Source organism: Guillardia theta, assembly GCF_000315625.1.
Source record: "Guillardia theta CCMP2712 unplaced genomic scaffold GUITHscaffold_14, whole genome shotgun sequence".
In the NCBI taxonomy this organism is placed as follows: Eukaryota; class Cryptophyceae; order Pyrenomonadales; family Geminigeraceae; genus Guillardia; species Guillardia theta.
In genome coordinates this window covers 691,588-704,376 of record NW_005434660.1, presented here as the reverse complement: position 1 = coordinate 704,376, position 12,789 = coordinate 691,588, and the positions used below count along the sequence as shown (strand labels likewise).

The 12,789-nt window shown below is 53.5% G+C and overlaps 4 protein-coding genes across 4 annotated transcripts; 2 read left to right on the top strand and 2 right to left on the bottom strand.

Annotated features, from left to right (window-relative positions):
• Nucleotides 1-6,874: 6,874 nt before the first annotated feature.
• Nucleotides 6,875-7,923, top strand: GUITHDRAFT_66892 (hypothetical protein; the record flags this gene model as incomplete). The annotated part of the gene is made up of 3 exons (XM_005837525.1): nt 6,875-6,937; nt 7,011-7,132; nt 7,185-7,923. Coding segments are annotated over 3 exons (924 nt in total), but the record flags the coding sequence as incomplete, so codon positions are not given.
• A 177-nt stretch (nt 7,924-8,100) lies between these two features.
• On the bottom strand, nt 8,101-9,017 carry GUITHDRAFT_151197 (hypothetical protein). Its single transcript, XM_005837524.1, has 2 exons — nt 8,657-9,017; nt 8,101-8,392 (listed from the first exon to the last, which is right to left on the bottom strand). Exons 1-2 carry the CDS (start codon nt 8,997-8,999, stop codon nt 8,193-8,195), a joined length of 543 nt encoding a protein of 180 aa, XP_005837581.1. The 5' UTR covers nt 9,000-9,017; the 3' UTR covers nt 8,101-8,192.
• Nucleotides 9,018-9,839: 822 nt separating this feature from the next.
• GUITHDRAFT_103824 (hypothetical protein) lies at nt 9,840-10,283 on the top strand (the record flags this gene model as incomplete). The annotated part of the gene is made up of 1 exon (XM_005837523.1): nt 9,840-10,283. One exon carries the CDS (start codon nt 9,840-9,842, stop codon nt 10,281-10,283), a length of 444 nt encoding a protein of 147 aa, XP_005837580.1.
• A 607-nt stretch (nt 10,284-10,890) lies between these two features.
• Nucleotides 10,891-12,089, bottom strand: GUITHDRAFT_161834 (hypothetical protein; the record flags this gene model as incomplete). The annotated part of the gene is made up of 7 exons (XM_005837522.1): nt 11,649-12,089; nt 11,534-11,599; nt 11,391-11,426; nt 11,264-11,337; nt 11,126-11,216; nt 10,992-11,080; nt 10,891-10,945 (listed from the first exon to the last, which is right to left on the bottom strand). Exons 1-7 carry the CDS (start codon nt 12,057-12,059, stop codon nt 10,891-10,893), a joined length of 822 nt encoding a protein of 273 aa, XP_005837579.1. The 5' UTR covers nt 12,060-12,089.
• Nucleotides 12,090-12,789: the final 700 nt, after the last annotated feature.

Here is a 12,789-nt window from a genome sequence, read left to right as displayed (position 1 = left end):
TGTCGTCCCTTGCTGCTCCTGTCGGGCAAGGGGGGGGAAGGAAATCTCCCGTGATTTGAAAGGGGTGGGGTACTGAATTGGAGGGGTGTGAAGAACAAATGGGTCATTAGTACCCATACCTTTTCTATATTTCAGATCTATATAGGGTGGGTATGAAAGAAAAGTATCCAGATATCAAAGGGGTACTAGCCTTGGTGAGGGTAGGGGTAGTGACAGACCAAAATCAGAGGCCGGGTGGAGATAGGGGGTGCATCAATAGTGGGGTGGGGAAGGCGATAGGCAAAGAGAAGGAGGTCAGAGGTATGGTCAAATATATTATAGTCTCATATATAGAAATTGAAGCAAAAGGCTGAGGTCTCAACAAAGTTGGGGGGGTCAAGCAAACTGAGAATTCTGTTGGGGGGGTAGCCACTCGAAGGGGGATGCAATTTCTAAAAGAGTTATAAAGGTCCGAGCAAAACAACTGGAAATACACCTTTTGGGCTAGATTGGGGGTAGTCAAGTCTGAAAAGAGGTGATATCGAAAAATTATGGCCCCGATGACGGGTAAAGCGACCTGCATTTTTCAGGGTGGAGCAGGGGGGTACTGAACACCACCCTCTTGAAACTAGAGGAAAGCCAGTCGATAGTAGGGGTAGTTGAATGGGGGTGTAGCCCCGAGGCCGTCTCGCCCCCCGGGGTTCCACCCCCGGCCCCGCCCCATTGCACCCCGTCCGTCCGCCACAGGAGCAACCCCTTACCTTGCCCCGTCACGCGGCTTGCTGGGTCGACCAAGACGTCGCCGCCAGCTCTCTCATGTCCTCGCCCTGTCCGCCGCATGACGAGGAGTGAGGACGTGAACTTGGAGGAGGTTGGGAGGGATCTAGTCGATGTTAACCAGTGCCACAGGCATTGATCCTGACCTTGTTGAATTCAGAGCATAGAATGAATCTCATTTTTGTGTAAGGGTGCAGAAAATGGAGAGAAACATTCAGAGAGGTGGCTCCAGGGCAGGGTTAGCCTATCTTTTCCAAAAGAACAACAAAGGCCCTTTTTCCTGAGCCACTTCATGTACGAGGGTCAATCACATGTGGAGGAAAGCATGTAGCCTTTCTTTCAAGACAAAAAAAGACGAAGGATTTCTTGTCGATGCCAGGCTACCCCACAATGTGACCGGCCACATGATGTCAATGATTGCATCTTAAAACTATCATGAGCAAACCCGAGCCCTGCTCCAAGACCATCGGAAACTGGCACTTGGATTTACACCTGCATGATGATCACAGTACGGCAGTACAGTGTAGACGTGACGATTGCTGTGAGTTTTTGAGTCTTGCTGATGCAAACTTCTTTCGGAAGGGTTTGAACTGAGTTGTCACCCGGTCACTGACTCAAGTGCATGTTGGTTGGATTGAAGTTCTTTCGCGATTTGAAATTCTCCTGATTTCATCCGATGATAAGTCTGCTGCCAGGACTCCATCACAGAGTCATCTGACTGTAAAGCGGCCGGGCTGCGGCCCGGGCCGCCGTACTACGGTAGGCATGCCGCTGTCACTGGCCGGCCACGGCAGTGATCATCCGTGCCGCACCACTGATCGATCGGAGGTCGGACGCGAGTACTAGCGACACTGAGAACAGACCGTGACTGAGGGAGTGATGGAAGTGGTGGAATTGCGTATGTGATTAACTCTCAATCAACAGCCAAGAGATTACAGCTGTGAATAACTGTCAACACTGACAGATTTGGTTTACTATAACTAGTAAAGTAGGCTGAGGCTCTCAGGGCTGAGATGATTCTCGCATGTAAGACTCGTAACACGACTAAGGGTATTACACATCATGGCATCAAGTTTTGGATACACACGTAACGTTAACTTAATCCCCGTGTCCGGTCGTTCATTACACGGGTGGCTGTGACATACTTGGACGTGGCCCAGTGGAGTAATGATACCAATCAGCGGGCCGCGGAGCCGCGGCCCGGCCGGGTTCCGAGTTCGGATCGGACCGGCGGCCGGGACTCCCGTCGCCGCCGACTCGAGGCCCGGCCGCGCTGACGGGCCGGGCCGCGGCACCGTGACTCTGTGATTGACGGTTTTTTTGTGTACTTAACTGAAACTTTGAGTAAATGTTTTTTTTGCCAGCGAAAAACTGAGACTCAAAAGAAAAGATTTTGAGTGATTTCCGAATCGGACCCTACCCCCCTACCTTTAGCCTACCAGCACTGCGATGCTTACTGACTACCCCCCCCCCCCGCCGGGCCCGGCCCTCAGTCCTTTTTTGTCACCGTCGGGACCCCCGACCATGACCTCCCACCCCCTCCGATAACCCTCAGTCCACCCCCCGCCGGGTACTTTCAACTTTTACAATTAACATCTGATGTCCATTGATGACGGTTTTGTAAATTCACAGTTCAAAATGTCCTAGGACCATCCTAGGAAGGTATCCTATGACCACCATACAAAAATTACCACCCCCCAAAGTAGTACCGTACCATGCCGGTACTACCCCACTGAGTTTCCCGGCCACTGCGGTAGGGTCGGTCATTTGAGGTACCCCTTCTTCTTCGTGGAGTTTTCGGACCCACCAGGGTACCCCACCCCCCCAATCATCAGTATTTCAATGAGCTTGCGGTACTAATAGCACCACCCCTACCATCAATATGAACATAGAGAGGGCACAGAAGCGACAGAAAGGACCCTACCCCCTTTCTAGCTTCTTCCTTTGCCCCTACCCTACCAACTCTTTTGCTCTCCTTTGACGCCTTCCGCCTCCTCCTCCCTTGTCGCCTTCATTGCCCTCCTTGCTGCCTCCCGCTCGACTCATCGCCGCTGCAACTCGCTACTAGCTCACTCCTCCTAGTCAACAGGTACCCTCCTCCTCTTCCTAGCCTCTTCCGCCTCTTCCTCCATCAGCTAGCACTGCCCTGTAATTACGACCGCCGCAACTAATTCGGCAGCCTAAAAAGCGTATTTCTCGTCTCCTTACTTAAACCTGCTCCACTGACAAGACTAAACTCGTTGGTTCTTGTAACGAATCAGGATGTCGAGCGTGAGCAAATCTCCTTCAATCATCCGCAATCCCATCAAGGGCCATGGCTACATGTTCGAAAGAGCCGTTTCTTCCGACAATGTCAAGACAGCACTGGCGCTGCTATCGAAGCCTGCACACGGCGACTTTTTCGTGCGAACTCAAAGTGATGAAACGGTGTGCATGAAGCGTGCTTAAAGTGCTTCTTGTCACTGCCTCCACACAGGCTCGACTGTCAAGGCTGTTTGAAAAAGCGCACGAGCTCGGTCATGTACTGGGAGGCGACGAAAGCAACACAGAAGACGTTGCGGTTGCTTCTTTCATTCAAGGGATCTCTGTTCTGAATCGTAGTGATAGCTTAAAGGGCAAATCGTGGAGACTTTCCATGCACTGGATAAGAATGGGTGGAATCGCAAGTGCGTCCAATGAACTAGCTGAATCTTTTGCTTTGCTAGGGATGGAACGCTTCAGCCTTCCGAGATACAAGAAGCGCTCTCCCAGGTTGGACAAGACATACCTGCAGAGTCTATCAAGGTCTCAAGATTAATTTTCCTTGCCCTTTTTCTGACCTTGATGAAAGGAGTTTTGCTCGAAACATGGTAAAGATGGGTGCCTTTCCTTGCCTGATTTTGCGAAATTGATTTTTGACACCCGAAATGACAACAAGGTAGATTGCTTCATTTCAAACATAGAGAGATGATTCTGAAGAATGTGACAGAAGAAGGAAGAAGCAGCAGCAATGTTCCGTAAACTTGACTTGAGCGGGTAGGTTGAAAATCTCAGTGTCAAAATGCTAACAAAGGTTTCTTCTTCAGGGATGGGAAGCTTCAGCCTCAGGAGGTCAAGCTTGCTTTGAAAGGGATGGGAATGCAAATGAAGGATGACCAAGTTGAGGTAGGGCGCTAAGATGTGCTTTCAGTGCATTCTTATTCTTGTCAGAAATTCTGCAAAGAGCATGGTACGAATGGAGAACTGACACAGAAAGACTTTGAGATGTTGATACTTGGAGGCAGCGGTAACACAGGTTGTTAGCTTTGATGATCTTCGATTTCATCTGATGGCATTTGCCCTCTAGAAAGTTCAGAATCAGTCACTGAAAAGCTGAAACGGATGCTGGCGGAAGCAAAACGCGAAGCTGACGGTCTGAGTCCTGTGACAAGATGCCGGCAAGGGGTATACATTGCCTCCTTGCCTCCTCTCATCCTCAAGTTTTCTCTCATCCCCAAGTTTTCTCTCTTCCCCTCTCTTTTCCTCTGTCCGCTTGTCTCCATGCTGCTCTTCTCGTTTCTTCGCACTTTTCGTTTAATCGCCATTCCCAACGCCTTCACCCGTCATTCTGTCCTTCTGACCCACCTTCACTGCCTTCTTTGTCATGCTGATTCAAGGCGAACCTGGTCCTTTCGAGAAAGTTGACGGCTCCTCCTGCCACGAACGCAGAACCGAATCAAGGAAAAGACATCAAATGTGAGAAGTGAATCGAAATGTCCCTCGGTTGCTGAAGCAGGTTGGCAGCCCCTAAGCAGATCTTCGTGAAGCCTCAGGCAGCCGTGCCAGACATCGGGTTGCCAACGGATCGAGGACGATCTTTCTCGATTGCGAATCCCGTGGGAGCAGCTGAGAAATTTGCGGACGCAATGAGAGGAAACATGGTGGCATATTGATCGTGCACCGTGTCGCTCTGCTGACCTCTCACCAGCAACGTGAACTCATGACTCAGCATTTTCTTGGGGCGATGTGTAAGAAAGCTGCCAGACACTTGTGTTTCTTCTCGCCTAATTGTGATTTCATTTGACTCCCACAGCCAAGATGAGGAGCCGCGCTCTCTCGCCTCGGACTCTGAGGGTTTTGAAGTATCTCCCGTCAGACTACAAGTGAGCCCTACAGTCTGACAGGCAGCGTCGACGTGATGTTTAATTCCCTCAGGGAGGTGACGTGCGAGGTGATCCCTGAGAAGCCAAAAGCGAAGCCAAAACAAGACGAGAAGGTGTGAAGGAGTTGAAGAAAGACGGACGCGGGACTGACTTGGCGGCAGCCCAAACTGAGGGAAGTGTTTGACAAGTACGACAAGCTCGGTCTTGGTTTCTTGGGCATCGATGAAGCCCGTATGGCGATGAAGGATCTTGGGGAGTACGTGGACGAGCCTCACTTCAGCAGCATCTTTGCCAAGATGGATTTCAAGAACGTCGGGGAAGTAACATACTCGGACTTCGAGGAGGTTTTGAACAAAGAGATGAAGAATGACATCAGCTCTGCTGATTCCTCCGAGAGGTACAAGCCAGCTGTTGCGGGTGCCTGACACGTCCTGACGAGCCTCGTTGCAGCGCTGAGAAGGTCCTGTCGAGGCTCAAAACCATGAGAAGAGAAGTGAACGCTGAGCTCGCTCACACAAGAGCAAGTGAGCTGAGCTGAGAAGCTGTGCCGCCTTCCATTGACCCATCTCAGTCCTCGCCAAGTCCTCGGCGTTGATCGTGAATCAGTTCCGAGGAATGTCTGAGAGCAAGGTAAGACCCTGCTGCTGCCTTGAGGCAAAATAATGTGGTCCCCTAGCTCAAGGAACGGATCAAGATTGCCTTCGACACGTACGATACATCCAAGTAAGCTCCTCGCCTTCCCTTCTCCTGCATGCAGCATGGCGCCCGGCCGCAAGCCTCGAGTATGACCGGAGCACTCAGGGACGGCAACTTGCAACAGAACGAGGTGAAAGAAGCTCTCCGTGGTCTCGGTCAAACCCTCGACGACGATGCTGTGGAGGTAGGAGCCAACTATGATCCCTCCTCGCCCGAACTTACCTACCGTCAGGCCTTCTGCAGCGAGCACGGGACCAACGGGGAGATCTCGCTGTCAGATTTCGAGACGATGGTACGAAATGCCCTGGCTGGCAACGGCCTGTCAGTCTCGAGGTCAACCAGCTCCGCCGAGTGACCGTCGTTTACAAGTGCAGTGCTAGTGAATGCCAGTGACAGTGACAGTGACTGCTCAGTGTGACAACCCGGTGACCGGGTGTGCTGTAGTACCTGACCGGCTGTGCAATCGAGTCCTTCAAGCAAGCGGCGGCTTCGTAGCCTGATGCCGACTTGCCTCCCGGGCCAAGCGGCTGACCGCCGCATGACGCGGCCCGGTTGAGACTCAGAGTCAGGCTGCCGCTTGCCGCCCGGGCTGTGCCATGCCGGGCCCAAGCGGCTGCCGGTCCCAGTCACCACCCGTGCCCCGGCCGCGCCCCACACCCGGCGTCACTGCGACTCCGACTCTCGGCGGCCGGGAACTCCCGTCCAATTTCACGGTCCCGGCGCGCGGCCCTCAGTGACCGGCCCCGCCGGATGCCGGGCTGCCTGCGGCGCCAGTCACTGAGTGGCGCCCGGGCCGGGGCGCAGCAGCCCGGCGGTGCAGCAGCAGTCAGGCCCAGCGGCGCCCGTGCCACTGAGGTGCCAGTGCTGAGGTTTCTGCATCAGATGGGTTGAGAGGGGATGAGGGACAGGACGGGGGCTGGCAGGACCTGCCATGGGCGGAGACGGCTGACAAGGAGGAACAGGGAGAGGGAGCAGCTCTTGATCCTGCGCAGGAGAGCGCATGGAGGAGGTTCCTTGAGTGGATTGTGAGCGAAGAGGAGCCGTTGGACGACATGTCAGAGGACAAGATCAAGATGTACTACACCATCCTGGTGAGCTCCTTCCCCAGCTGACCTTGACGCACCGCATCCCCTGCCGCCTCTCCTATGTGCCCACAGGCTTCATCCGTGCGCTTTGTGCTTGCTCGCGTGCCTTATCTCTCCCCGCCTATCTTCGTCGGTGGTGTACCCCCTGCATCTGTCCTCTGCCTGTTCTCTCGCGCGGTTGGAGGTGGGTAATGAGTCGTGGGGTCATCACAGATCATCTTGATCTTCATGGTGGTGGGGCCGTCGCTGATGGTCTTGAACAAAGAGATCTTGGATGTGGTGAGAAGTCTCGGCCTCTTCTCCTCTTAGCTCACTTCCTTGTCTACTGGTCGTCTGACCCTCGTCCTCGCAGGTAGGATTCAAATATCCCATGCTGGTGTCCTGCCTCGGCCTTGTGTTTGCAGCAGTCTTCACGCAGCTCCTGAAGCGCTTGAACCTGCTGAAGCTGCAGTACGAGTCAACCGTCACGTTCAGGTGCCGCCATGGCCCCTCATGTTCCTTCCTTCGCTGACCTGCTGGGACCAAGGTTTTGGATTTATCGATGCTTGCCGGTTGGAATCTGCCATGCCGCGACGCTCGCGCTCGGGAACGCTCAGTACCTGTACATGGGGATGGCAGCCATTCAGTTTCTCAAGTCTTTCACTCCCATCGTCACAGCCATCGTGACGTACATCATGCTCAACCGAAAGGAGTCCCCTCGCAGCTGCTTTGCCCTCGTTGTCCTATGCTTCGGGACCTCCATGGCCGCCCACGGTGACGCGACCATCTCCACCTTCGGCGTGCTGCTGCAGGTGGGAGGAGCCCTGGCTGAGTCCATCAGGCTGGTCATGACGGATTTCCTCCTATCCGGGATCAAGATGAATGTGCTCGAGAACATGTACTGGTTGTCTCCTGCTGGGGGGATAGCTCTCTTCACAGCTGGGATGATCGTGGAGGGGCCGACCATGATACGGAGGGGAGACTACATCAAGCTCTGGCTGAACCCCTTCATGTTCACCCTGGCAGCCTCGCTGGGGGTTGGAGTGCAGCTCATCACCACAGCAGTGATAAAGACCACCAGCGCGACGTCGCTCAAGGTCCTGAGTCAAGTCAGGAACACCATCCCAGTCTTCTACGGCATCTTGATCTACGGGGAGATCGTCACTGCCAAGCAGTCTGTGGGGTACATCATCAGCCTCGCCGCCTTCAGCTACTACACCTACTCCAAGTCTCGCCCGGTCCACAAGCAAGAGGTCTGTGAGAGGAATCGCTCTATGCTCCTTTGACTTCCATCATCATTAGGCCGCTGCAGAGTCACGGAACTCCCAGACAGAGATGGAGTATGGTGAGAGCTGAAGTTGATGCTTCCTCCCCCTGACTATCGTCTTGCTGCCCCCACAGCTTCAGAGAAGTTGAGAGACAACACCTAGAGGCTGCAGGCGGCTCGTTCCTCCGTCCACCTTCTCTACCGCTATTTTACTAACTCTTTCATCATGAATTAAAACGACAACGTCCTTGACCGACGTCGGCAGCATCCTCGTCTACCTGCACCTGCTCACAGGGGAATGGGAACCGAGGACGATCTCGCTCTTCGCGTCCTCCGTTGCGCCATGGCCAACTGCTGCATCTCTGCTCTCCTCACAGGTTGAGCAAGTCCTACGGACCTCCGTGCTCGCGCCCAGCTCTGTACCCAGCCGGAATGACCCATGCCAGCTTCTTGGGATTTGTACTTCTCGATGTCGCTTTCGTACGTCGCTGGAAAAGAACAATCAAACCCTATGTTCAGCACATGCGGCAAAGACAAGAACCGAGGGGAGAGGAAGTAGGGGAAGAAGGAGGAACATTCGAGGCGACAAGGGGGACATTGGAAAGACGACATCAGGAAAGGGGATGCAAGGGGAGGATGCAGAAGGGGATGCAGAGGATGATGCAGATGAATGGTTGTAGGAGAAAAATGAGTGGAAATGGACCGCTGGAACAAGTACACAGACAAGATATTCAGTGCAGGGAGCTCAGCACCTTTAGCCGCACTCTCAGCGTCCGCGAGGGCATTGTTGATCTCTTCATCTACCCCTTCTTGAGTTGCCTCCTCGGCGGCTAGGACCTCTTCTTCTGTCATCTCCTCCACCTCCTTGGTTGTGTCTCCGTCCTCGGCGCCGAGCGCATTGATCAACATCTTGTCGTTCTCCTCCTCCGCTCCCATACCCATCTGCACGAGCATGTACTCATCCTCACCCTTGGAGGATTGCAAGACGCCGTTAACAACCAGCATGGCAACTAGCAGCCCCATCACAGCCGCCATCATCGTCGCCATCCCCGACGCTCTTCGCCTTCCCCCTGCCGACAAGCTCATGGAAGCCATGGCGTCTCTTCGAGGTGTGTTGTGGAGGGGATCTGAGGCGGGCCGTTGTCCGGACTGAGTGACTGATTTTGAAAGACCCGGCGACGAGTCGGAGCCCCGGGCCCGCCGGGCCAATTGACTGAGAGTTTACTACACGTCTCTTGACCTCGTGATATGACGGGATGGCTGACCGGCATCTGCCGGCAAGGGAAGGGAGGCAGCGCCAGCACCGGGGCGCAAATGGGTAGATGAGAGCTATGTAAGAATAACTATGAGTCGACATATGAAATATCTGGGGTAGGGAGGCAAGGGAAGGAAATTGAACTTCAGTCGTAACAGACATGACTGGTGCGGCGACCGGAGGGCCACGGAGGCAATAGGACCTGAAGAGGTTGTGGGTAAGTACCGGTGATATGCCTAGTGAACGCATTGTAAATGGGGGGTAGGGGTCACCTCTCAAAAGACCCTGCCATGATTGTGCCATGGTGATGGCATGAGTGCTGACAAGTATGTAACGTGATTTTACTTTTAAAACTGCTTTAAATAGTCAGCGGTTGCGAATCTTACTCTTGAGGTTGCTGGGCGGGTATCTCGTGATGACAGATCATCAATACTCAAGATCGAAACGTTGCAATATTGCGTCGTTTCTAATCTTTTTGATCTGGTGGTTACAATACAAATAAAGTCCATGTTCCCCAAAAACCTTTGGAACCTCGTGCCGTCCTCGCACAGCTCGCTCTCTCACTAGCACAGTGCTGCTGTCACTGCCTTGCCTTCCCTTGCTGCTCATCGCCCGCAGACTCTCAACGGTTCTTTTCTCCTTCCACCTGGTTCTCATTCCAGCATCAGAGTTTCTCGAAGATGTGCAAACTTGACGGGCAACCCGATTGCACAGATGGAAACGACGCCGAACCTACCGCAGGACGGACCAGACCGTCGATCGCGGACATGTACTTCTTCCAGGAGCTCTCACAGTCAAATGGCCAGGATGATGCGGTACGATGGATTGCATCCCAGACCCCAGTTTCTTTGGGAGTTCAGAGCGTTCTCAGTCGCTCCACGTCCCCGCAGAACCGCTCCACATCTCCACAGAACCGCCGGCCAAGCGTTAGCATATCGGATGATGGCTCAGGCAAGGACGAGGCAAAGCCTTCCAGTGACATGATCGTGGAGGCAGAGAGCATCAGTCAGGACCTCCAGAACCTGCACGAGGAGCCGCACGCCTCAAAGACATTGCTGTCCGAGCTCGGCAACAACGCCGGCTTGCTGTTTACAGACGCGGCGCATATGTGCTTTGAGCGATGAAGACGAAGACCTGTTTATGCTATCGCATCAGATCTTATCGCTATGAAGTCTGCTCTTTCAAGCAACCCCTTGTCGTGAGATTCCAGCCCTGTTCATTTATCTCAAGAATTTTGATCTTATCCATCCTTGTTTTTTCTGTTTTATTTTTTATTCTTGATAAAACTATCAGTCACAACTCTCGTCGTTGTCTGCATGGAACACTTATTCCGTATCATCACATCGCCAACGGTCAGCAGTGCCCTGCGGGGATATCATCATCGTGACTAGCTGACCAGCTCGAGGGCACCCGTTCATATCTCGTGCGAAGACGCTCTGGAGCAGGAAGTATCTTAACAACATAAGACAAGGAGAAAACGATCTTGTTGGTTTCATCGTTGCATGGGCCTGAAAGAATCATGGGCATCGGTCTCAGACTCGGACACGTCTCTGTGACCCTTCGCATTTGGTTCACTCGCTGCTCCGAACGGGCTGGTCCAGACGGGCTCAACTCAACGACTAGATCTCGGGTACCCTCAACTGCACTGACCTCGCACTCTCTTGCTTTATGATTTACATGTAAGATGAATCTCCCATCCTAGTTCAAGGGTTATGCGCTGAGCTGGTGCGATCATGCGACAGTCTCCTCGGACTCTTCGGTCGAATACGTGCTCAGCTTGCAAGCCCTGCCATCAAGTCAGAGCTGCAAGCACATATGGCCGACAAGCTCACTTGAATTTCTCCTTGACGTAGCAGAGGCCGATGCCGCAAGTTCCACAGGAGACGGGACAGGCGACGGTTGCTGGGACTCCAGCGATGTCCTGCCATGGAACATGAGGAGAGACCTTGTGCTTTACGACACTCACCTTGTCGGACCCGCAATAGTCCTTGAAGCCTCCTGGCTTGATGGCTGACCGGTAGACAGAGCAGTCTCCGTAATCCGACCGCCAGAGTGCGCTAGAGCAGGTGACTCAGTGACGCGTGTGACTGGCGCAAGTGGCAACCTGTCCTTGCACGCAGGAGTGCAATGATAACCGACGGGTCCAATCATGTACCCCGACGGCTGGCACTGATACACCTGTTCATCCGACCTCTCACTTCTCAGACACACAAGAGCAGCCGAGCACGCACCGTGTTGTCAAGAGGAGCGTTGTCTGCTTCAGGAAGCTGTGCAAAGGCGTCAGGGTTTCGGCAGCAGGGGATCCATGGTTGACCATGGCATATCGTGTGGGGATGGGGGGTCTAGCCGAAGTTCCAGGCATGATGGAGCTCACAACGGCGCCTCCGGGGGGAGCGTAGACTGTGAGCGGTTGCATGTAGGGAGTCCCATCTGCATGAACCTGAAGGAAACAATGAGGGGGCGACAGCAGCAAGCAGCATCATCGTCACCGTCTCAATGTACGGCATCTTCGGGTCTACCTTCGCCGGCCAGATGCTGTGATGTGCGTACACCGTTGCGGGATCGCCAGCGGGAGCGTTGACAACGTATGACGTGTCGGCATAGCTTCCAGTGTATCTCAGCTGCTGGGTCGCAGCCGGGATGCTGGTGCCCTTCAGCTCCTCTCTTGCCTCTTCCTCGCTCTTAGCCGTCACCAGCGGCTCCCCCTTCCTGATCCTGTGTGCTCTGGATCGACGAGGATGCTCCACCCTAACGTTGTGAAGGACCTCTCCGACGCGCGGCCATGCTCCCGCACTTGACAAGTCCACTTGGGCCCTCGGGCGGGAGATGAGGGTGATGACAACCAGGAAGGTGAGACAGAGGGAGGATAAAAAAGCAGCCGCTAGAGGCGCGCGCTGCATCCTCTCGTCTGATTCTTCTCCCACTAACCTGTCAGCTGACATCAGATTCGCAAGGGGAGGAGCGTTGAAAGTTGTGGTTGTACCATCCCTAACAGATTCGACAAAGACACAGCAACATTCTGAGCTAAGTAGATCTCGTCAACCATCATCTCAGCATGATGAAATTTTCCATCTGAATTTGTAAGCTTCGTTTTTTGTCATTCTTCTTTCAACATCGATACTTGTTGTAGCTTGTTATTTCCTTTTCAAACACTTCAATTCCATCCTTCAGTTATCAAACATTCCTATGTCCCCTTCTTCCCTTTCTTCTCCTCCTCGCCCATTCCCTCTCCACTCGCTTCCGCCCCCCACCCCACCCCGCTCTCTCTTCCTCTCTCTCTTCTACTCCCTCTCTCTGTCATGTTTGTATTCTAACTAGTCCTTTTCATCTACTTCTTCCTCCTCTCTTCCCTCTTCCCACACTTTCGCTATTCATCCCAACCTCTCTAGAATTTCTGGTCTCTCAATCCTCTCAACACTGTCTTCTCTCGCTTCTCCTCTCTCTCTCACTTTTTCCTTTTCCCGCTATCCCTCAGCTCCCTCAGCTCCATCCTCTCTCCGGCTACCAGGATAAGACCTTGAAGATGAAATGATAGTTAGAAATGAGAAATCCAGACGTTGATGTTTCATCTCTCACCACGCCCTTTCCGTAGCCGATCTCTTTGCCATCGTCGTCCAGGATCATCCTTCT

Coding starts and splice junctions, on each gene's coding strand:
- GUITHDRAFT_151197 (XM_005837524.1), bottom strand. CDS start 8,999: ATGGCTTCCATGAGCTTGTCGGCAGGGGGAAGGCGAAGAGCGTCGGGG. Junction 8,393..8,656: donor CGCTGAGAGTGCGGCTAAAG/GTGCTGAGCTCC, acceptor GTTCTTTTCCAG/CGACGTACGAAAGCGACATC.